Source organism: Etheostoma cragini, chromosome 24, assembly GCF_013103735.1.
Source record: "Etheostoma cragini isolate CJK2018 chromosome 24, CSU_Ecrag_1.0, whole genome shotgun sequence".
Classification (NCBI taxonomy): domain Eukaryota; kingdom Metazoa; phylum Chordata; class Actinopteri; order Perciformes; family Percidae; genus Etheostoma; species Etheostoma cragini.
The window spans coordinates 3,566,581-3,589,065 of NC_048430.1; the positions used below are offsets into that span (position 1 = coordinate 3,566,581).

At 40.0% G+C, this 22,485-nt stretch overlaps 1 protein-coding gene across 1 annotated transcript in view; it reads left to right on the plus strand.

Annotated features, from left to right (window-relative positions):
- The window catches only part of zranb3 (zinc finger, RAN-binding domain containing 3), a 70,025-nt gene that overhangs the window by 15,071 nt on the left and 32,469 nt on the right, over positions 1-22,485 (plus strand). Inside the window, exons 6-13 of the mRNA XM_034865178.1 lie at positions 91-176; positions 1,892-2,063; positions 6,491-6,622; positions 10,580-10,699; positions 14,271-14,390; positions 15,040-15,219; positions 15,762-15,935; positions 16,875-17,349. Of these exons, the coding sequence (XP_034721069.1) occupies positions 91-176; positions 1,892-2,063; positions 6,491-6,622; positions 10,580-10,699; positions 14,271-14,390; positions 15,040-15,219; positions 15,762-15,935; positions 16,875-17,349 (1,459 nt within the window). The remainder of the gene's footprint in view (positions 1-90; positions 177-1,891; positions 2,064-6,490; positions 6,623-10,579; positions 10,700-14,270; positions 14,391-15,039; positions 15,220-15,761; positions 15,936-16,874; positions 17,350-22,485) is intronic.

The following is a 22,485-nucleotide window of genomic DNA, read 5'->3' on the forward strand; positions in this document are numbered from 1 at the left end:
TCTATGAGAGATTGAGAAGGACATTACAACTATAATAGTCCAGAGTCTTCGTCTCTCTTTCCTAATGTCCTTTTCTGTCTCTGCATTTAGCTTTTCATGCAAATTGACGCCCTCTACCCCAAGAAGCTTGGAACCTGGACTGACTACGCCAAAAAATACTGCAACGCCCATTACAGGTGAGTCTTTAACACACACACACACACACACACACACACACACACACACACACACACACACACACACACACACACACACACACACACACACAAGCTGACTCACACCTTGTACAAATTGCTCCACTTTTTTGTAGCGTATCCTAATGCTACTATGTATTTGATTCCCATTTTGTGTGTTATATATGTCATGTAATTTATATTCTGCAATTAATATTTTCCGTGACATATTTACTACTTTTTTACGTTTGTTATTAACTACTAATTAACTAACTAATTCACCTTATCGTTGAGAGTTAGCTAAGAAGATAACTCTAATTGTATAGCAAGACCCAGGAGACAGTTACCTTAGCCTAGCATAAACTGGAAGCAATAAGAATAGCTTGCCTGGTTGTCTAAAGGTTAAAATCCCACCTACAGAATCACTGAAACTCATTTAAAACCTCAAAGTGTGAAAATAAAAAGTTGTGGAATTACATGGAGAGCTAGACCGTTTCAGGCTAGCTGTTTCTTCCCGCTAAAAGTTATAATGCAAAGCCAATCAGCCGTCTCTGTCTTCTGGCTTCAGCATTATATTTAACAAACAGACATAAGAGTGGTATCAGTCTTTTTATCTAACTCTCACCAAGAAAGGGAATAAGCACATTTCCCCTAACGTCAAATTATCCTTTTAAATGTAATAGCCTCATTTTGGTATGTTCTTATTTATAAACTCATAATTCTTTGCTTAGTGCAGAGTTTTAATAGATCTTACCTACCAATAAATTTCACTCTTTTCAAGTGTCTGCTGGGATAAGGTGGACTGTACCTGAGTCTGGAGTGGTGGTGTTGCTGAGTTTAGGGTTTATTGTCAGAGCCAGACCACAACTGAAGCCAAGCGTTAAATGCCAACTGCCAATGACGATCAGTTACATGTGTGAACAAACACATCAAATGCATTGTTTTGGATGTCCATCAAAGCGGGCTGCTCGGTCAGGGATGGGCCCGTCGCCATCAATGATAACACTTTGCATACAATAGCACTTATTGTGGCTGGGGAATGCCATCATCAGCCACATAAACACATTCACACAAAAGAGTATAGACTTTTGAATTCCATTCCCTTCATAATAGCCAAGTTAATGTGGGAAATGACAGTAGCTCAGGAGGCAGAAAAGCAGCCTCACAGATGGAAAGATGCTGGTTCAAATCCCAACACCAGGCATAAGCATAATTTTAGAAGGAGTGAACCAGTTTCCCCCTTCCTCAGCAACTACAAGTTTAAATATCGAAGTGTGAAAAAGCCACATTTTGGCAGTGGCTTGTTAAGTTTGTCCACACTTACAGCCAATATGGCAGATAACCAGCTTTTGTGTGGAGGGCCAGTTCTATTCTGAAAATCCATTTGGCAAATAAATGGTGAAAGTTGCCAGAGAGTTTTAGGATAAACCTGCTGCTGTGGCCATTAGACAAAATAGTTTCCTGCTCTGCAAAGTGCCCTTAAGCAAAAAAACTGATCCCCTGACTGCTCCAGCAGAGCTGCTTAGCTGTAAACGATGGAAGGCGGTTGTAGTGCTGGGCAACTCCCAGGTGGGTATGTTTAAATGTGTTTAACTATTCCTTCAGGGCATTGCCACAAACAAGCATGTTCCTTAGTAAGTTTCTTTCGGTTAGAAATGTGTATAAAAAACAAATGCATCAACATCCCCGGCTTTACCTCTCGTTCACTCTCTTCACAGGTACTTTGGGTCTCGCAGGCAGTGGGACTGTCGCGGGGCTTCCAACCTGGAGGAGCTGCACCAGCGGTTGAGTGAGATCATGATCCGTCGTCTGAAGGCTGAGGTGCTCACCCAGCTGCCCCCAAAAATCCGCCAGCGCATTCCCTTCGACCTGCCCAAGGAGGCCTCAAAGGTACATGTTTGGACAGATGACACCATGTGGCCTTTTGTCAGACATTCATTTCACCCATCATTTGCTTTTTATGCAGTGGTGTGTCCACATTTTCTACAACACTCTGCAACTAAGAATAGTTTTTTTATAGACTAATAATTAAGTGATAAATAATATCCAGTTATAATAATAATAAGATGCCCATCATAATTGCCCAGAGCCCAAGGTGACATTATCAAATGTCTGGCTTAAAAAGATGACTAAAATGATTAATTAACTATCAATATAGTTCCCGAGTAAGTTTCTGTTGATTGACTAAATGATTAATCGTTTAAGCTCCAACATTTTAATACATGTTGTGCACAAATGCAGAGGCATTATGTCTAAATATCCAGGCGAGTGTCACACCTCGATTAATGGAGATGCCAGAGATTCACGCTGTTAAGTAAAATTAAATTCTGTCATTTCCAAGTTTGTATATTTCTCACCACACAGGGAGTGATTAAAGATGATATGAGAACAATAGTCTCCTACTCATCACCATTTCATATTTGGTGGCTTTAACTTTTGTCTCAACTCATTTTGAGAATCGATAATTGTTTGTCATTAATCAAGCAAAGATGCCAAACATTAGGCTCATATTAACAGATTCTTAAAGGGATACATTGTTGATTTTAAAAATATACTATAAATAATATATTATAGAATAATGTATTATATTGTACATTATATTAAAGTATTGGATTGTAAGTATTGATGCATTATTGTGTTCATCCCTTCAATGTTGCAACTGATAAATTTGGGTCTAATTCTTATTGACTTTATATTCTGCTGGGTCAACAAAGTCTAATATTAACCTATAATAATGCATCATAATGGGGGCCTGGGTAGCTAACCTGGTGGAGCGCCCACATGTTCGGGTTCGGCAGCGGCCGCGGGTTTGACTTCGACCTGCGGCACTTTGCTGCATGTCATTCCCCCTCGCTCTCCCCTTTTATGTCTTCCTCTGGACTATGAAGTTAAAGGCCTAAAATGGCCCAAAAGTAACAAAACATCATAATCAATATGTAACTTTTTTTTGTATATTAATCTAAACCTGCAAAGTAACTAGTTATCAAATAAATGTAGTTGAGAACAAGGTTCTATAATTCCCCTTAGAAATGGAGCGACGTCGAAGTATTTAATAAGCATGACATTAAAACACTCAAAGGACAAGTACCTCAAAATGTATTGTATGATTATGTGTGTGTATAACATGTACAGTACTTAGGTAAAGGTACTTTGTTAGTTGACAATTTCAGCATGGTAACTACAGTTTTGTTGTTGGGGAGATTCTCTTCATTCTGTTCTCCATTTCCATGAGTGTCCCCTCACCTTGACCGCCTCCCATCTAAGTCATGGGCCGTGTTGCTTTAGAGAGATGTTTCAACTTACTTCTTTCTTGTTACTTAGTACAGTGCTGCTCTGGAAATAATAATATTAATATGTTCTAATTGTTTCCACTGCCGACACTGCTTATTAGTTATGTTTGGTAGAAAAAAAGTGAGAGAGAGATATGAATAAGAGGGCTGTTAAAAAGGGATTTTAATTCAAAGTAAACTAAACATGTTTTGATTTTTGATTATGGGTCGAACCAAATAAGCAATTAAGGACATCACCTTGGCCATTTGTTGAACTCTTTTTTGACATTTTACACACCAAAGACAAGAATATTCTTTATGTGCAGCAGCATAACCGGTCCCAGATGCCAAAGGATCCAAAGTAATGATCAACTGCAACTGAGTGTGATGTCTGCAGTTTACTAATCCATTCATACATGATAGCTACTGCTTCCTTTTAGAACTAATACTGTGAAAACCTGCCTGTTGCTGCATTAGGAATAAATAACACCCCTTTAGCCTACGCAGAGATGAACTGCGGTCTGTGTATGTGTGTGAATATGTGTGCGCCCCCTCTCCATAGTAAAGATGATACCACAATATTTGTAGAGTAAATGTCATGTTTTGTGTGTAGGTGTTTGCATCTTTTCAAGCCTCCCTAAAGTTATGGTTGCGGTTTCTGCCTCCCACGCCATACTGGATGTATGTGTGCACGTGAATTCTAATGTGCCTCTGACCTGGCCTGTGCGCCCGTCAGCGTGTCTCCTCCATTTTCTGCTTTGAGTCACTGGTGTCAATGCTCCATGGGTTAACTTTCCACTGGGAGCAACCAGCACTAAGAACAGTACACATTTAGAAGCATCCACTTTATTATGTTTTGCATCATATCAGCAGAAGTGGGAAAAAAACATGTAGGAGCTTTCTCAGCGCTAATTACACACCGAGCCGCTATCCCAGAAATGACACAACAATGAGGAAGTTGCTCGGAAAAGTGATGATGCAGCATTCTTACCCCAATCTCCTTAAATGTTAACGGAAGCTAAATGTGGTCAGTGTTCTATATGGTGGTGCCAATTAGGCCACCCAACGTACGCAAAGAACTGTTGGAAAAGGGAAAAGTTCATGTCATGTCTTGCATTGCTCTTTTATCTCAAGTTGGCTGAAACAGCAGCTGTGATGCGTAATATTCTTAGATAAATGAGCTTTGAGATCATTTGTCTTTTGTGAAAATAAAAAGCACGACTGCCTGTAGCTGTTTGGCTTTACAGTTTGGGGTTTTCTTTGTTCATGAGATGAATGTGGGAGTGTTTTTAACAGGTGTTTGTCCACTGAGAAGAATAGACAGGGATTTTGCCTGCCAAGCTAAATGGACTGGTTTTAAGAGATGAGAAAGGGAGATGTGAAGTGGCCAGCGACAGCCGTTGAACTTCCTACAAGTACTAAAATATGAACAATATTAAACATAAAAGACTGGGTGGACGTTTTTTTTAAAGCACAGTTTTGCTAACTGACAATATACACAGTATACCAGGACCACTCACCAGTACAGCCTTGTTCTTCCTGTTCCATTTTACTCCCTAATGATGGCTTTTATCTTCCACAGCAGACATTTTTAATACCCCTCCTGCCCTTTACGTTTTCAGCCCTGGCCTTTTGTCAGTGTTAGTCTAGTGAATATCATCAAGGGTGGAGTGTTTAGCCATTCAGCCCTCCCCCCCTCCCTTGCAGATTATAAAGCAATGCTTGAATGTAAAATCTTTAATTAGAAATAGACATTGAGCGACAGTCCAAACTGTGTTTATGCAGGTGCTGCTGAGTGAAACATCTAAGAGAAAACATAAAGGAAATGCAGCTTTGTGCTCCTGCAATATGATACTATTTATTCATTCAACCGTCCTTGACTTTGACGTGGTTTGAATCCACTGAAATGCTAATTATTTTTGCTAAATAGTGTAAAGCTTTCATGTTTCAGCAAAAGCTTTTCATTGTACCAGCCCAGAACACGCAGTGAAAAATTCCGTTGTGAAACTTGCTTCTATGATGTATGCGTGCGCTCACAATAATAAGGCTTCTCTCCATTTCTCACTTTTTTTCCCTTCCCCTCCCAACTCCCGTCGCTCACTCATCATTATGTGTATGTATGTGCTTAATCATGCGTGGACCACCTCTTCCTTCAGCTTGCCATATGGTTCACAGTTTTGCATCGTTTGATATGCAGCGCTTAAAGAAAGTGTTCGTTCCTGTTGAATTTTTACACTTTTTATGGTTTCGCAGCCTGAATTCAGACAGATGAATCTGAGACCTGTGAACAAGAGCCAGAAAATAACCTTTAATGACAATGTTGTCTGAACTTAGACAATTTTTCAAAAGTCAATGGAGTTTATCTGAAGCACTTTAGATTATAGGCACACTGGAGTCAATGCAGGAAAATGAAATCAATCCCAAGCTCTGCAATTATTTAATACAGCGTGCTGCTTTTCCTTTCACATATCTACATACGTTGCAGTGTAGTACACAATATTGAAAACAATGTGCTGTTAATTTACTAACTTTCATTCGTTTTTATGATAAAAGGGATAACCCACTTGCTGACAAGAAATGCACGGCCTCTATGCTTGTCTTGTTTATGAACAGGAGGTAGCATATGCTGCTCTTTACCAGCAACCTCTCCCACTGCGATCCTCTCCGCTCTTCACTCCCACCTTAAATACTTCTCGCCAATCACCTTGAGAGCACGCGAGGCGTCTTTGATTTATCGTACCAGCCCGGCTGCTTCTCCATCTTCGACCCCGGCTTGTCACAAGGCGGCTATAATTGGGAGATGCTCATGACCCACCTAACACAGCAGCCCAGTTGGAGGGGGTGACATCCTTGGGAATTCTTCATCTCTTTCTCTCTCTCTTCTCCCTCTTTCTTTCTTTCTCTTCCCGGGAAAGTAGGACACCCAGCAGTACCATTAATTGTTTTGCCCTTTATATCTCAAAAACAGTAGAGAACAAGAGAGAGGGAAGGCTGGATGAAGAAATAAGGAACACGGCCTCACTGTCTTTGCGCTCTTCTTGTTTGCAGGAGGCCTCAGCCAGCTTCGCCGAGTGGGAGAGACTGATGAAAGGAATGAGGTCCGGGGTTGGTGCCACGGACCCCTTCACTCAGGTCATGGGTCTGGTTACACAAATGTACAAGCAAACAGCCATTGCCAAGGTATTGGAGTATTTCTTGTTTTAACCCTAGCCCGTATCATTATACAGTATACCTTTAATATATATGAGATATATCCTACTAACAAGTATTGTCAGTGTATCACTAAGCCTGATATACCTTTATCCTCTGTGCCATAGAGCTCAATTTTTGTTTAAAATTTGTTAAAAACACATAATTGAGACAGACTGTTGTGAAAAAGTACCAGATGTGGATTAATCCACAACTAACAATAGTCCCCAACAAATGCAGTATTTCCTACTGCTCAACGTTTGCTGAAAACTAGAGTTCCCATTTAATTTAGTAAAGATTAGATTTGTAAATTTAAAAAAAAAAGTAAAACTATATATTATTAGCATTTTTTAAAGACCTTCAGTTGGGAGCATGCGGTTGAGTGTTGTATTGAAGGTGGACGAACACATTGTGAGTCTAAGTCTTTCATGGACTTTCAGGGACACAATGCTTATCCGTCAAACATCATAGTTTAATGCCGAGATCCTGCTGTCACCAATGGCCCTGCTCTTTGTGTTATTTCAAACTGCAGGAAAATTTCCAATTTCCCAAAAGCTCAGAAAAAGCAGCCTTGGTTTTAGTTTGAACGCCCTGCATTTTACTTTCATTTAAGGCAGTTGTTATAATGCCCCACCATTTGGGAGAGCGTTGAGTCTTTTGTGTCTGAAAACTGAACTTTTTCAAGCTGTGCTGTTAAGCAGTTAAACAATGTGATTAAATTAAAGAAACAGTCCAACATTATGGGTAACAGCTTGTTGGCTTTCTTGCAGAGAGTTAGATGAGTAGATCAATGCCACACTCATGTCTGTAGGCTGAATATGAAGCTACATCCTGCAGCTGGTTTTCTTAGCTTAGCATAAAGACTGGAAATGGCCTGCTCTGTCCAAAGGTAACATAATCCACATGCCAGCACCTCTGAGGCTACGAGAGGTTTATCATTCTTCTCGTCTAGCTGTTTACTAGAATGCATGTAAATAGTGTTTCACAAAATGTTGAACTATTCCTTTAACTTTTTTTTTTAATTTGCACTGTAGTAAGTTAATGGCAACATGCACATCATGTTCTTCTCATTTTGTTACTACAATAGTTTTTTTTTCTGCTTTCAGTGAGGGGCATGACAGGAAAAAGTTGGAAATCCACTGACCTTAATGTTTTAATTAAAGCTGTCACAAAAATATCTCATATTTTGGCAAGCAGCATGTAGTCAGTAACCATTAGCATGAGGAAATATGTCACTTGACACCAAATGAAGCAAAACATGTAACAAACTTCCCTAATGGTTTTGTGTTAAAAGTATGTTGAATAAAGCTACACCCAGTTTTACATCACCACAAAAACTGAGAAAACAGACAACATCACATCATTAGGACCTGATTGTCATACTTCTCTACATGGATGGACATGTGTCCTTTGGTTGAACCTCCAATGGTTTTTACCCTCTCTGACTCCTCTGAGATCCACCAGTTAAAAAATCTAACTTCCTTTATTGTCTGGAACAGTTTAAATAGCTTAGAAATTGGCAAAAGAATGCAATTTTTATACATTTTCTTGTTTCAGGAAATGGTGAAATGATGATATAGTCCATCATCGTGTTCAGAGCGTTTGGCCAACCACTCACTAAGATCGCATGGAAAGGCATTGCATTGTAGCCATGGTAACAGAGCCTAATAGTTGCCAGCAAAAGCACTTAGACAAAGTAGGGAGTTATAACTGAGGTATTATTTAGTTCCGTCCGGCCTGGCATGATTACACCTTATCTCAAAGTTACACACCGCACTAAAATAGCATCTCTGTGATGTTGTTGCTATGGAAACTCAGTTGGCTCTCAGTTTGAAGTGGCGCTTTTTTTTTTAATGAGAGAGAAATAAGCAATGTGGGAAGGTGGCTTGATGCACACAGTACGAGGAAGGTTGGGGTCAGAGCAGCCAGTGTCGAGAAATCTTACAAGCATTAATATTTTCTGTTCCTCAGTGGAAACATTTGTAACACAGTAATATACGGTTTTCAACCTCTGATTAGTTTACACACTTGTATCAGTACTCAGTAATCTTGATCCTATGAAAATAGCCAGTTCTTCAATCTCTTATATTTGTGGTCGAGTAAACATTTCCACCAAATTTATTATCCCTCTCCAATCATCTGCCATGTTCAAGAGCTGGCATTCCTCTCAATTACCCCAACGCCCTCAGCCATGAGGAGCGTAGCCCTGAGGTTAACAAAGACCGGAGATAACCACAGAATGCAATCACTGACACTTTACTCGCTCAGCCTGCCTCCAAGCTTGGATCTTTTCTGCGCTTGGCGTTGTTTGCTGATTGGATTTCTGCTCAGTTTAGCCTAACACTGGACCTCCTTTCATTACAAAGCCCCCCCGCCCACTCACCCACCTCCATGCCGATACTGCCAGCCCAGTCTCATTTCCTCTCCTATTGGTTTTTAGAGCCAGACACACTTTCTACTTCTTTTTTTGGATTATCAGGAGGGGTGGAATGGTGTGATAGATTCACACATCTATGACACTCTGACGGGCATCATGGCCCCTGCCTGCCAGTCCGCCTGGCAACGGTGCTGCCACATGCCTTTGGGGTATTTTTATTGCTTTACCCGCCAAGCATCTGCTCCCAATTACCCAGAGAGGACAGCTCTGATGCTGGACTTTAAAGCAAGCTAACGGGCCGCTTCAGACAGACGAGAAGTTTGTGCACTAATTAAACTCAGCGGTAGGAAGCCGGCAAAGCCAAGCCGGCAGTAATGAGGACCCCCCCAGATCAGAACAGGGTCCGTAGGCCTGCCGGAGAGATTCATTATCAGGCGCATTGACTAATTATCAGCAAGGAAAAGCAGAGGTTCTCCCACCAGAGCAGGTGTGATGGCAGCAGAGGTTGTCAGGTTGCAGGAGGTGTGGAGATTATAGAGGTGTGATTCACAAGACGGAAAAAGACCTGTCTCCAAAACCGTCTAGTAAGGGCTCTGTTTGACTCAAATCAAAACTCAGTATTTCTCACTAGTTGGTGCTATTCTCGGCTGCTTTTTGGCCTGGGGCTCTGAAATGTGCCTAGCCTGGATGCTCAATGACACGCTCATACAGCACATCCTCTACAGCTTTGCAGAAGGTAGCAGGAACGGCCACAGCCATCACAGTGGGATCGCTGGGCAGCAGCGCAAGGTGAAATGACAGATATGGATACCTGCAGGGTACAGTAAACTCACGCACACTTCTGCTGCTTAGCCTCACACTGTCAATCAGGGCCGAAGACGTTGGCGGAAACCAGCAAGATCTTGTTAAATTTGGACTGTGATGTTCTATAAGCATTGTTACCATTGGACTTCATAAATAAAACAAGACTAACAGGTAAAAAAATTGCCAGGCATAAATATAAAAAAGGGTTACATAAGAATAGACCAAGCATATAACTTCAGAATTAAATAGTTGAGAACTGAACTTTTACTTACTGCAGTAATTTTGGACTGCAGCTGTCACTTTGACACGTATCCTGTCCTGAAAGTTTCTGAAAATGTAGTTCTGTAGTGTTGAACATCCAGTCAAAAAGAACCATATGTCTTTATTAAGTTGTTGGTAAGTTCTGAAATTCATCTGGTTTTGTGTAAATCAAAAGGTTAATTTTGTCCAAAATGCGAAAAGAAAGAGCACACACCCATCATACCTTCAAGTTGTGAGTTATTGATTTGCTCTCACTATCTGCGAGCTGACAAATGCGCCCCAGTCGCTCTGTGTGCTCTCTATTTTTAAAGCCTGGATCCATGGCATTCAATAGAAAATCGATCACACAGAAAGGATGCCGCGGTGATTAATCGACTTCTTCACTGATCTAGCCGATTCCTCTGTGTGTGGTCAACCAGTGAAGTGATGGATTCAGTAGCTCTCTTTCATCTCTGTCTATTTCTGTGTGTGTGTGTGTGTGTGTGTGTGTGTGCGTGCGGGGCCAGGCGGGAGCTGTGAAGGACTACATAAAAATGATGCTGGAGGCGGAGGAGCTGAAGTTCCTGGTGTTTGCCCACCACCTCACCATGCTGCAGGCCTGCACAGAGGCCGCCATCGAGGCCAAGGTAACCTAATGTGCTTCTCAGGCAACTGGATCTTCTGAAAAGTGTTCAAGGGCCTAGTAAGCATCTTCATACAGGAATAATGACTTTTTCAACAAACAAAACAGACAGCTAGAGTTTCTTAAAGCACAGTTGAATTCCTGCAACTCTACTGTTTTCCCTGTTTTTTTCCATCATGTCTCCAACAAGAACAAATTGTTCGTATCACACACACTGCCTTGAAAGTCAATGCCCTCCTCACCCTTGACCTTTCAAATCTTGATAAGAGCCATCACACACATTACACTAACACAACCCAAACCAATGTTTCACACTACTCCAATCCAGATGGATGTACAGGATGCTAAGTCGTGTCTCGGCTCTGAACACAGTACACACTTATTTATTTATGGATGGCTATGGATATGGATGGCACATTGATGTTGCTACGTAATTGTTTGGTTGTATGTACTGTATGGATGCATCTATGTCCCTATTCCACCGTAGGAACTTAACGACATGTAATGTAATGTACCCATTCTATCCATTGAAGAAAGAAGATTATAGAAAATTTAAAGATCACAACGATTGTAGTGGAGCAAACCAAAAGTAGTTTGACACAGAGCAAAGCTGAAGAGAAAATCAGTAACTATTAATATTAGCTCCGCTTCTTCCATGGTTAAGTCCCATAACTGATTAATTCACTCAACCTACCATACATATCGCATCTTGCACATCTTGCTGTCCCTTTTTTAATCACTGAAATGCCCCAGTTTGTATAATAGGGCACAGGTTGCTGACCTAGTTCTTGCAGTGAAAACGTGCTACTAGTAAATCTATCTAGATATTCACACAATTTCCTTGCTTACTAGATATCTACCAATCTCCTTTGTCGCTCTATCTACCAATTTCTCTTTCTCTCTCTATCTACATTTTTTTCTTTCTGACTTATCAGAATGTGAAAGTATTTAATTGTATTTTCATTAATATGCCAGTACAGTCACTGAAGGTTCTTGCTATTTCATGCTGGCAAACCATTCGTTTTCTTCCTTATTCTATACATAATTCCAGGGCTTTTGTCGGCTATGATCACCTTTGATTCTCTTAAAACGCAAAAAGGTAGTTTAAAATTACTAGGATTAGGGTTATTCTTGCTCTATCAATCCCTTTGAAACGAGAGGGAGCTTGATATGGTTGATAGTTCATTTCGCTACAAGAGATTAGATAATACTTTATTCATCCCACAATGGGGAAATTCCCTTGTTACAGCAGGAGTTACTACAGTAAAAAAACAACAAACAAGCAAGCAAACAAACAAACAAACAACAGGCAAACAACAGACAATGTGCAAAAAGTACTGAATGAACAAACAGATGTTCATTTCGGTCATTTCTATTTAAGATTTGAACGTTTTATTTTTCAGCTGCAGAGACCTGAATTACCCATTAACAGTTACTAAATGTGCAGAATGTATTCATATTTCACTGGTTAACCGGAGGTAATTGGCTCAGTTCTTATTCTTTCATCTATAGTCCTGCTGTGTTTATAAGTCAAATTCTTGCTGTATCTGTGATTAACTTAGACAGAGTACTGAGCACTAAGCTCACAAGTTGGGCTTGTGCTTCAGCGGGAGCCATACAGCAGATGTTGCAGTCATGATTTATTAGCGTCTTCCACCTAAGTGCTGAATTCAGGTGTGCAGTACAGTGTAATGCGGGTACAATATTTAGATAATTATGTTGTGAAATACAATAGAATAAGGTTATTATTAAGCATCTCTTAAATTCTCTATTAATCATCATCTAAAGAAAGAAGAAAAGTTTTTCTTTTTCTCTCTTCGAAAGTAAACTTTTACTTCCACAACTAATCTCCCAAGGCGCATTTCACAAGTCATCACAAGCAAACGATATCTCTTAGCTCGGCGCCAGCAACCTGCGAAACAGTGTATGCATGCGTATGTGTGCGCGTGTTTGTGTTTCACGCAGAGGTCGCAGAGGTGTTGTTGAATGTAATGCAGCGGTATGATGTGCGATCGCACATTCCTCCCTTAGACACTCGCTCTCTGGTGCGTTCGCACTCACCAATTAACACACGGGCTAAAAAAAGGAGCCCCAGGCAACGGTGAGGGGCTCGGCAGAGACAAGTGAATGCTCTCCAATCAAATGACGTTATCACTGCTCTTCTGCTCACACTTTCCCATTTCTCACCTGCTGTCGAACTGATTGGAGGGTTTATTTAATAAAGTTGTGAGTGTTTAAAAGTAGTAATTCTGACGAAACGGCAGGTTGATTTAAGAATGTTTTTATGGCGTTTTATGTGTTCTTTCTCAGTAAGCTTCCGCTTCATATTCATGCAGTTAGAGTTCATTCACACGTGGAAGCTGCACATTACGAACAGACTCTCCTACTGTCGGCCACTGAGCAGCTCTGCAGGACTGATGGACCCGAATCAAAGGAGTGCATTGGCCGCAGTGCATTAGCAGCTCAGTGAATGTCAAGTTCAGGTTTAATCAACACGCTGCCGCTGCTTTCTTTGTTTTGTGTTATAAAATGTTACGAAAATACTGTGTATGTTGATCTCATTTTCTTTTCAAATAATCTATTTTCTTTTCTGTAACTAGTTCATTGAGGCTCCTCTGTTCACGTTTTCTACGGTGTGTTCATTCACACGTCTGTTGTTGAAATATCTCCAGCATAGAATACAGGTTAATGAAATGTTCGCTGCTTTTAATGTTGCTGCATTATGCGTTGCGTTCATCTGCTTTTTAGATGCTGCCCCTCGCAAACCGTGTGATACTTTTCAGTTATATTAATGGAACTTGCAAACAACAACCCTCACATTTTCTCCTCCAGTATTTGCAGGTGCAGTTCAGATGACTGTGCGTCAAATCTAATACACCTGTGATTAATAATTATATAAGACTTGGTTTGTTCTAGCCTTAACAGTTGGAATAATGTTGAAATTTACTACTTTTATACGTAAGCCAGGAACAGACAGGGATTTTTTTTTTTTTGTATACACTGTTATCTCGTGACTTATTAGCAACTTATTAATTAGTTATCTTGATATGACAAAGGTTTATCGACATAATGAATTAATTAATAATGTGTTTGTCTTGAATTCAAACTAATGCCCTGCCACGAACGGCTTCCGTACAAATGTTATTACGTTTGGCATCACATTGCTAAGTAAACGTTAGCCTGCGTTTACGTTACCTTAGCTGAAGCCGCCAGATATATAAGAAGAAATGGATTGCGCAACTTACCGGTAGGCTACAGCTACAGCCAGTGGCGCTACGGAAGCCGTTCAAGGCAGAATTTTAGTTTGAATTCAAAACAAACACATTAATAAATTATTTCTTATCATTATTATCGAGAAAACAAACTTTGTTATATCGAGATAACGAATTAATAAGTTGTTATCACGAGATAACCGTGCATAACAAAAAAGAAATCCATGGCCGTTCTCCGCTTCCTTGCTTTTGAAAAGGAGAAATCACACATTCCTCCTTGTACAAATTAAAGAAATATAGATATCGGTGCAGCTTTAAAGCACAAAGCTAAATTATTTTGTTGCCTTGCCTCTTTTGTTCCAGGCTGCTTATATCCGTATCGACGGCAGCGTCCCATCCTCAGAACGAATCCAGTTGGTCCACAAGTTCCAGAGTGACCCAGAGACACGGGTGGCCATCCTCAGCATCCAGGCAGCCGGTCAGGTACTCAAACACACACACACCCACCATCTATGACCCTACATCACTTTTGTTCCAGTTGAGGTATATAAATATAATATAGTGCATTTTCTGAGCGGTTGTAACCACTGAAAACAAAATCTGCTTTTCAAGTAGTCACAAATCAAACTTAACCCGGGCTCTGAAAAATGATTGAATTTCATTAAAAGAAATGTCTAAACAGAGTTGATGCCAATACTTTTTAATGACATAAAACCTATGAACACTGAAGAAATAAACTAGTGTACTAATAATGCAGCAATAAATAGCTTAAAATATTGCTAAATCGTCATTTAGTGCATATTATTCACTGCTTTTATTGAATCATAATCGAGGTTGGTGCAAGTAGAAAAAAATGCTGAATGTATTTTACTCCTAATAATGAACTTGACATTAATTATTCTGGGTGATCAAACATGTGCACACATTTTATTTATTCCAATCAAAGGACATAGGTGCTTGATCCTCTGATGTGGAAATTAGCTGCTAATATTCTGTTATTAAAAATAATTCACCATTTCAGTGGATGTGGACTGGAGAGTTCCATTTGAAGTGGTTGAATAAGGTGTTTTTGCTCTAATTGGGCCGTGTGTGTGTGCATGTGTGTGCATATGTGTATGCGTCCCCTCTTCAGGGTTTAACCTTCACTGCAGCCAGCCATGTGGTGTTTGCAGAGCTCTACTGGAACCCCGGCCACATGAAGCAGGCTGAAGATCGAGCCCACCGTATTGGACAAACGTCTTCAGTCAACGTGCACTACCTCATTGCCAAGGGCACCTTTGACACCGTTATGTGGTCCATGCTCAATAAGAAGGTATTGTGGGTGGAAGCTTTGTGCTCAGCCTTTGATTTATAACCAAACATTCATTGATGTCATGTTTAAGTTGAATGATAGCTCACTGGAAACTCCTCACAGTCTCACCAAATGTTTTGACAAAGACATATACCTAATTAATGATCAATTTCAATGTGATCTCACTGATATATTCCTCTTGCATTGATCAGCTGATCAATGGGGAATGAACATAGTAACATAGCTAAAAACATGTCAACTGTTTAAATAACACTTTGCCTTATACTCCCTGTTTTAGTATGCACCTGTCTACTAAAAACATTATCTTTATATACTGCATGCATTCATGAACAAACTTGTGAAATTGATTTGCATGTGAGAACAGGCTTTGGGGATTTACGCTAATAGTCACAGATGTCTAGATTTGTAATTAAAACAGAATTATTCCAATAATAAATGGCCTTGGAAAAGTGTTCATTACAGTACACGTGATTTGGGAAAAAACTCATTTGAACCGAACCAAAACATGAAAAGAACACTGGGCGTCCTATGTGTCCGTGTAGGAAACGGTGACTGGCAGCACTTTAAATGGCAGAAAGGAATACCTGAAGGCGGACGAGGGCGACAAGGACAAGTGGGAGTTCCTCAGCTTTGCAGATGCGTGGACGCCGAGCGAGATGGTGCTGCCACTGGAGAGAAACACAGGAAATGCCAAAGATGACGTGTTTTTCACTCATGTAAGTTAGCTGGAAGAGTTTGTCAGGAACAGCAGTAGTGAAGAGTTGTTCCATTTAACCTTTTTTGTTTGATTTTGACATAATAAGAAAATAACACCAATTAAGAACACAAATAGAGAAATGTAGCTCAGCTGCTGATGTTCATCCCCATTTCTCTGGTCAATACAGCATTTTTGGACATCTTACATCTTTATAAACATAACATCACTGAGTCTGTAAGTTGAATATCTGAGGACGTTTTGTTATAAAGAGGCAGGAAGTTCAATATTTTGTTGCTGTTATAGAGAAAGCTACATATTGTATAAAGACCTTGGGAAAAGAACACTTTCACGCACCACAAGCAATCTCTTCGCTCTAGTTATGTTGTCTGAGTGAAACTTAATAAAGTCCTTCAAAGGGAAAGAAGCTCAATTATGAAAATTAAACTTAAACTATGATGACATTTTGAGTGGAGTTATCATGGTCATGTTGAGATTGGCGTTTCACGGCTTTCTTTTGAATAGATGCAGTTGTTTGCCCTAATGAAGAAAGAACCAACGAGCTCATCTATATTTAAATAATAATAAATGTGTCTGAGCGTTGTGAGATTAAATATGTTAGTTTAAGTTGAAAGACTTGAATTTAATTGCTTAAGTCAAAGCAGTCTAAATCTGTTTTTCTTTATGTCATTTTTCCGAGTTTCCTGTGCTTTTTCATTATTTGTCATCAGGTAGTTTTCATTATTATTTCCTGTGTTACCAGGATACAACGTGGCATCAGAAAATTTTGCTTTTTTATTTTTATCAAAGGGGAAAATAATTGCCTTGTGACATGTGCAAAAAGAGATATTGTGTCAGGCTGTGTTACTTTACCTGTAGATTAATACCAAAATTAAAATCATTAATGTAACAAACTGTGTGCTGTAGTCTCAAAAGGTAACTTGCATCTTTTTTTTCTTAGTTTGAGAAAGAGAAGCAGCACGACATTCGTTCCTTCCTCTCCCCGAGCGCCAGCAGGGAGAAGAAGAGGAAGAGAACACAGGATGAAGAAACATGTCCCTCCATCTCCTCAGAGAAGGCTGCCCAACCAAATGGCAGTGAAACAAACTCTGAAGAAAGAGAAGAGAAGAAGTCCTTCTCCCAAACCTCTTCCACACCCGACCAGGACTTCTCTCCCCAGCTGAAGAGGCTCCGGACGCCACAGCCAAGCCCAAGCCCCAGGTCCCAATACGGTGCGAAGAGGCGGTCGACAGCTGCTTTGATTGGCTCCGGCAGCCCCAGCGCCCTGGTCTCCTCCATGGCCCCGCGGAGGCTGTCAGAGCCCAACCCTTCCACTGAGAAGTGGAGTTGTGGGGCCTGCACCTACTCCAACAGCAGCCTGTTGCCTTACTGCGAGATGTGCGAGTTTCCACGCTCTTCTTCTGGTGTCCAGTCAGGTAGGATCAAGAAACAAGTATTAACAAAAGATTTTGTGTGTGTGTGTGTGTGTGTGTGTGTGTTTGTGTGTTTGTGTGTTTGTGTGTTTGTGTGTGTTCCAGTATTTTTTCTTTTATTAATCCACAAACTTCATTCTACTGATTGCAAACTGGATTCCATTTAGAAGAAGACAATATTTCCATCATCTCTTTCTTGAAATGAAGCACCTGAAGCTAAATCCATTCATTTCTTTATTTTCGTTCCTGTCAATTTCAATTGTAGCAGTCTGTTGACATAATACTTTTCAACAGCATTACAGATTTCACCAGATGGAGATGGGTGATAGCGAAAGATGGAGGCAGGCTTGCCAGAGTCTGAAATAGCTCTGCTCAGAGAATATTGTATTCTCTCTCTCTCTCTCTCTCTCTCTCTCTCTCTCTCTCTCTCTCTCTCTCTCTCTCTCTCTCTCTCTCTCTCTCTCTCTCTCTCTCTCTGCAGATGAATGACAAGGACACAGTATAATTCTCACCTGTCAAGCTAAGAGAGAAAGAGAGAGAGATTTTTTTTTTTTTTTACTATTGCTGCAAATGTCTAGCACAAAGTTAGGAAAAGTTGAGCCGGCTCTAGCTGATGTCTCTGACAGCCTATGATTGTATCTTGCAAAAGAGAGGGGAGGGAAGTCGTTATGACCTGGCAGGCTCCAGGTCCATGCTCTTTAAATGTCTGAGATACATCACATCAGCTCACAGAAAGAAAGTATCCTAGAAATCATTGCAGTTTCAGCAGCAGTGATATATAAGCAGCAATATTTTTAGTGCTTCTTTTAATGCAGGATGTTACACTAAATATTATGCTTGTATTGACATTAGAGTGCTTGTAATGTTAAGTCAGAATACACATTTGGATGAAACTTTGTTGCTTCTACACAGCATCTCTCTCAAATCAATTGAAAGAATTACTACACCAACATGTGGCAAAGATGATTCATGAAACAAAAAGCCATGAAAGGCTAACAAAGTGTTTACTGAAATGAAATAAGGACTTTGTTTAAGGCTTTTTGTTTCTAACATGAATACACCGTTCACATGCTGTACATATACTTTATGATATTGCCTCTTGTACATGGATATTTTTACATTTTACAATTACATGTAAGGGGAAGAAGAAGAATTGGAAATAGTGCATCTACCAAGAAAAAACATTTTGTTTGTACTATGTTAAGGTTTAATATTAAAAGGACTGATTGATTGAGTTTTTTATCTTGGTATATATATATAGCTTATACAGAAATGCAAGTTCTCATCTAAATCTAAGTAAAAAAAAGTGAATAAGCGTGTATCCCAAAACAGTACCTTTAAAGACATCATGTTTTAGAAGCGCTCAAAACCACTATGACTAATAGTTAAAAGGAAACCAGGTTTAAAAGTCAGGAAGGAAATTTTACTTTAACTGGATCAGAATGCATAGATACTAAGATGACTCATGACTAAATGACCTTAGTCAACACAATGAGCTTGAGGAAAACTGCTAACCGGTCGTTTCCCCCTATTGTTTGACAAATTGCAGCCATTTATATTTTATCATGCTATCAAAATTTTGTGTGGAGGGGAGGTGTAATTAGAGATAGGAAACGAGCAATAAGAATGATTTTCAACAAAGTCATGAAAAAAGTGGTTGGAAATTTTGATTGAATGAGGACTAATTGCTTTCTTAATTGAGTCACATTTACCTGTTTTTCCTAACTAACCCTAATGTGAATAACATGGCCCAAATGAGAGTCTAAATTGCATAAACCCACAATATTCTGTTTATTTTACATTAAAGAATGTTACCTAGCTATGCAGATAGATAGACAGATGTGGATGAATCTCTAAATCAAGATATTGTGCCATAAACACACACACACAGTATACACTTGAGTTATCCAGTATGACATTTACTTTCTCACCTGTCTGCATTAATGAGTCATTATGCAAATATAAAATCTATATTTAGTGTAAGTAAAGAGTAAATATTGGCTGTGCTGAAGGGTTGTTTGCAGCTCAGTCCATTGGAAGTGAGGATGGTGTACTTAAACACACTTTTCAAACATGTAGTACCTCAGCCTTTGAGCATCACCGAAAACACACACCCACACACTCACCCACACACATATTTTTGAACAGTATTCACCCCCCATTTCATTCTTAGCTGCAGCAGATGCTTGATAACCATTCAGCAATCACACTCTCTTCTATGTCACAAGCGCCACTCTGCATTCACAGCAGCGGGCTGTGTCAGCTCACTAGACGGGGAATTTAACAACCTGCTAAATTTGTAAATGACAGACTGTGCTGAGAAATAACAACTGTATTTATGGAGGTATCTCTCAACTTGGCAAAGCAATCCTCAGCTCGTGGAAATGTAAGAAAATAATCAGGTCAGAGCTTACAGTATGGCATGAGAGATGTCCCCAAGAGCAACAGTTCCTTAAAATGACAGTAAAGTAAAATTGTGATACTGTCTCACAAGTTTAAGAAGAAATGCTCACTGAACACTGACACATGATGCAGTGACATCAGGGCTTTGTATTCAAAGGAACAGAAGAAGTATAATTTGGGTTTAACTGTCTATGAATTTGAGCTGCATAGCAAAGACAGCAGCTGTAGAGGAAGAATAGTAAGCATGCAGAAGGATTGTTAGTCTGCTGTACCATGAGGCTTTTGTACCAGAATGAAATGTACCAGAATGTAACGGAATAAGATGCATGAAATGAGAAAGGAAAGTAAGATTTTAAGTATTCCATGGAAGGTATTGAAGCTGAAACAGAAATGGCAGATTAGAAACTGGCTAGCAAATGTCAAAGTGACAAATTCACCCTTTGCTAAGCCCCTTTCCCTTAGCTACTGTTGCTACGTCTGTTAAGCTTTCCATTCTGGAATTGCACGTGAAGTTTACAATGTTGATGGTGGTAGATTTACACCTCTAAATTCCTGCAAAGTATTGGCCAGAAGTAAACAAAAGCAGCTTATTGTTTGTGGCCGACCACTGTGGTAATTTCAGACGACTGAAATGACATCGGTTGCTTGCAGATTTGATCAGCTGTAGCTTGCTTGCGGTGGCTAATTTGCCCTAAATAACAGCTATTTGAAAACGCCTTCTCTGGCTGACTTTTTAGCGTTTCCACCCTTTTTAAAATGAGAATCCAGGGAAAGGGTTTTAAATGATCACCTGACAGCCACATACATTATGCCCTGCTAAAAAACTTGCTAAAGCTTCCAATCAAACGGAGTATTCTTCCAGGTGATTAAAGATGTAGAAGACATCTTAACAAAGGAGACATTGTTCTTGTATTGCAGTGTATTGCAGTTAACTTTTACCTAGAAAAGACCAAAGCTTTGCAGAAGAGCATTAACCCTACACTATCTTGGGAAACAGGTTTGACTGCAGTAGCTGTTCCTATACCATCAAAGAGCAGGACCGAGCCACTAACATGAACCTAAACTATGATATAGAAATGTGTACCTCATGTTCCTCTTATGTCTTTACAATTCAATCTTTACTCTTTTACTCTTGTGTTTTTGTATTTTGAAATGCAAAAAAAGAGATATGTTCCACCTAACCCTGTTAGATACCGTGTTTTGCTCTGCAGTTCTGCACAGCCCTATTGAAACCACTTTGTCATGCAGCGAAATCCTTGACAGGCCTAGTCTTCTCTAGCTACAATTGCTAAACTATTATTAAGCAATGTCTGTTCGGAAGCGGGGTTTAGCGAATGCTAAATTGTGAAAGCCAAATTTTTTAGCCATCTTTGGCGGCAAGCTGTGGTTATAATCTAGTAGGTTATAATAGTCTTCTTTCATTGGCGTTGTTGGTACTCTTTCCCTTATCTGTTCAGCATGGTGGCCATCATATCGCATATTTACCACAAAAAAGGATTTCTTGTGCGGCAGGGAGGGGAACTTATCAAACTACAACAGCTTTCATTAATTGGACCCAAATTGAATCACTGTTTTGCTTTACCGTCAGTAATCCAGAACAGTTTTTAATCAAACTGTCATGCATTATAACCTCCTTTATATGACATGGTTTGACACAACAAGACAACTTCTGCTTAACCTTTTTCGGGTTGAATTGGTGGTGTCAAGTTCCTGTATTTGCAGCTTTTTCAGGCAGAGAGCGTGGGCACGGTTCCGTCCTTCAGCTCTTTTACCAATGGACCAGCAATTTGTCTCTCAGCACCTGCTGTGTGAGAGTATACAGGATGAGGGCAACATGGTTATCTCCTGGCTCTCTTTACCTTACACTCTATCCTTGTCCTGTCTTTTGACTGGTTTTTAGCATTAACCAACAGTCCAGTCCAGTATGTTTTTGTTATCATACAGTATGTGAGGAAAAAGTTCTTTCCTTTTCTTTTTTAGCCAGATTGACAGCAATAAAAGCTTTTCCTGTTGTATTTAACTAGTGGAATGTTTCATTTGTGATGCGAATTCTGATAAGCTTATGCTATTGGCTCACATGCTTTTTGAATGTGTTTGTGTGTAGTAGTGTAGTTTGTGTAGTTTGTGTGTCTGGAATCAAGACTCAATTTTGGAACCTAATCAAGCCACTACAGAGACAATGGGGCCCTGATCTGAGGGAAAAGAACGGGGTTGACTGATAAAGTTGAGGCATAGCCCTTTTTCCCCCCCTGTTAACATCTTCCTCGGTGGGGACAGCTTAACACAAATTGAGCCGTCTCTCTGCGGTCTCGCTCAGCTTGTTAGGGAAGGGGGACAGCGGCGGGGCCAGGAGCCCAGAGATTCAGATGACATTTTAGGGAGCCAACTAGAGCCTGGCCTTTTGAAAAAACAAGCCACAGAGAGGCAAGATCACTAATTAGCCTTCTGCGTCCCCAAGTCTCACAACTTACTGTCTTGTTAGATTTCAAACCTCAAGTTCAACAAACAACGTTAAAGGATATGATTTAAATTTAAGTATGAAAGTAAGGAAAGGAAATTGTATAACACTTCCCTGAATGAAGTTCTGTTCAGACTGAAAGTGACATTTACATTTGGTTATGAATAACTGCCTTCTTGCTTTTAGCAGCTAATCTGTATGTTAGCTTTACCTTGATGATAAACATTTGTACTGCAAAACCCTCAGTTTGTGAGTGGCAGTGCCTTAGAAATGTGCCA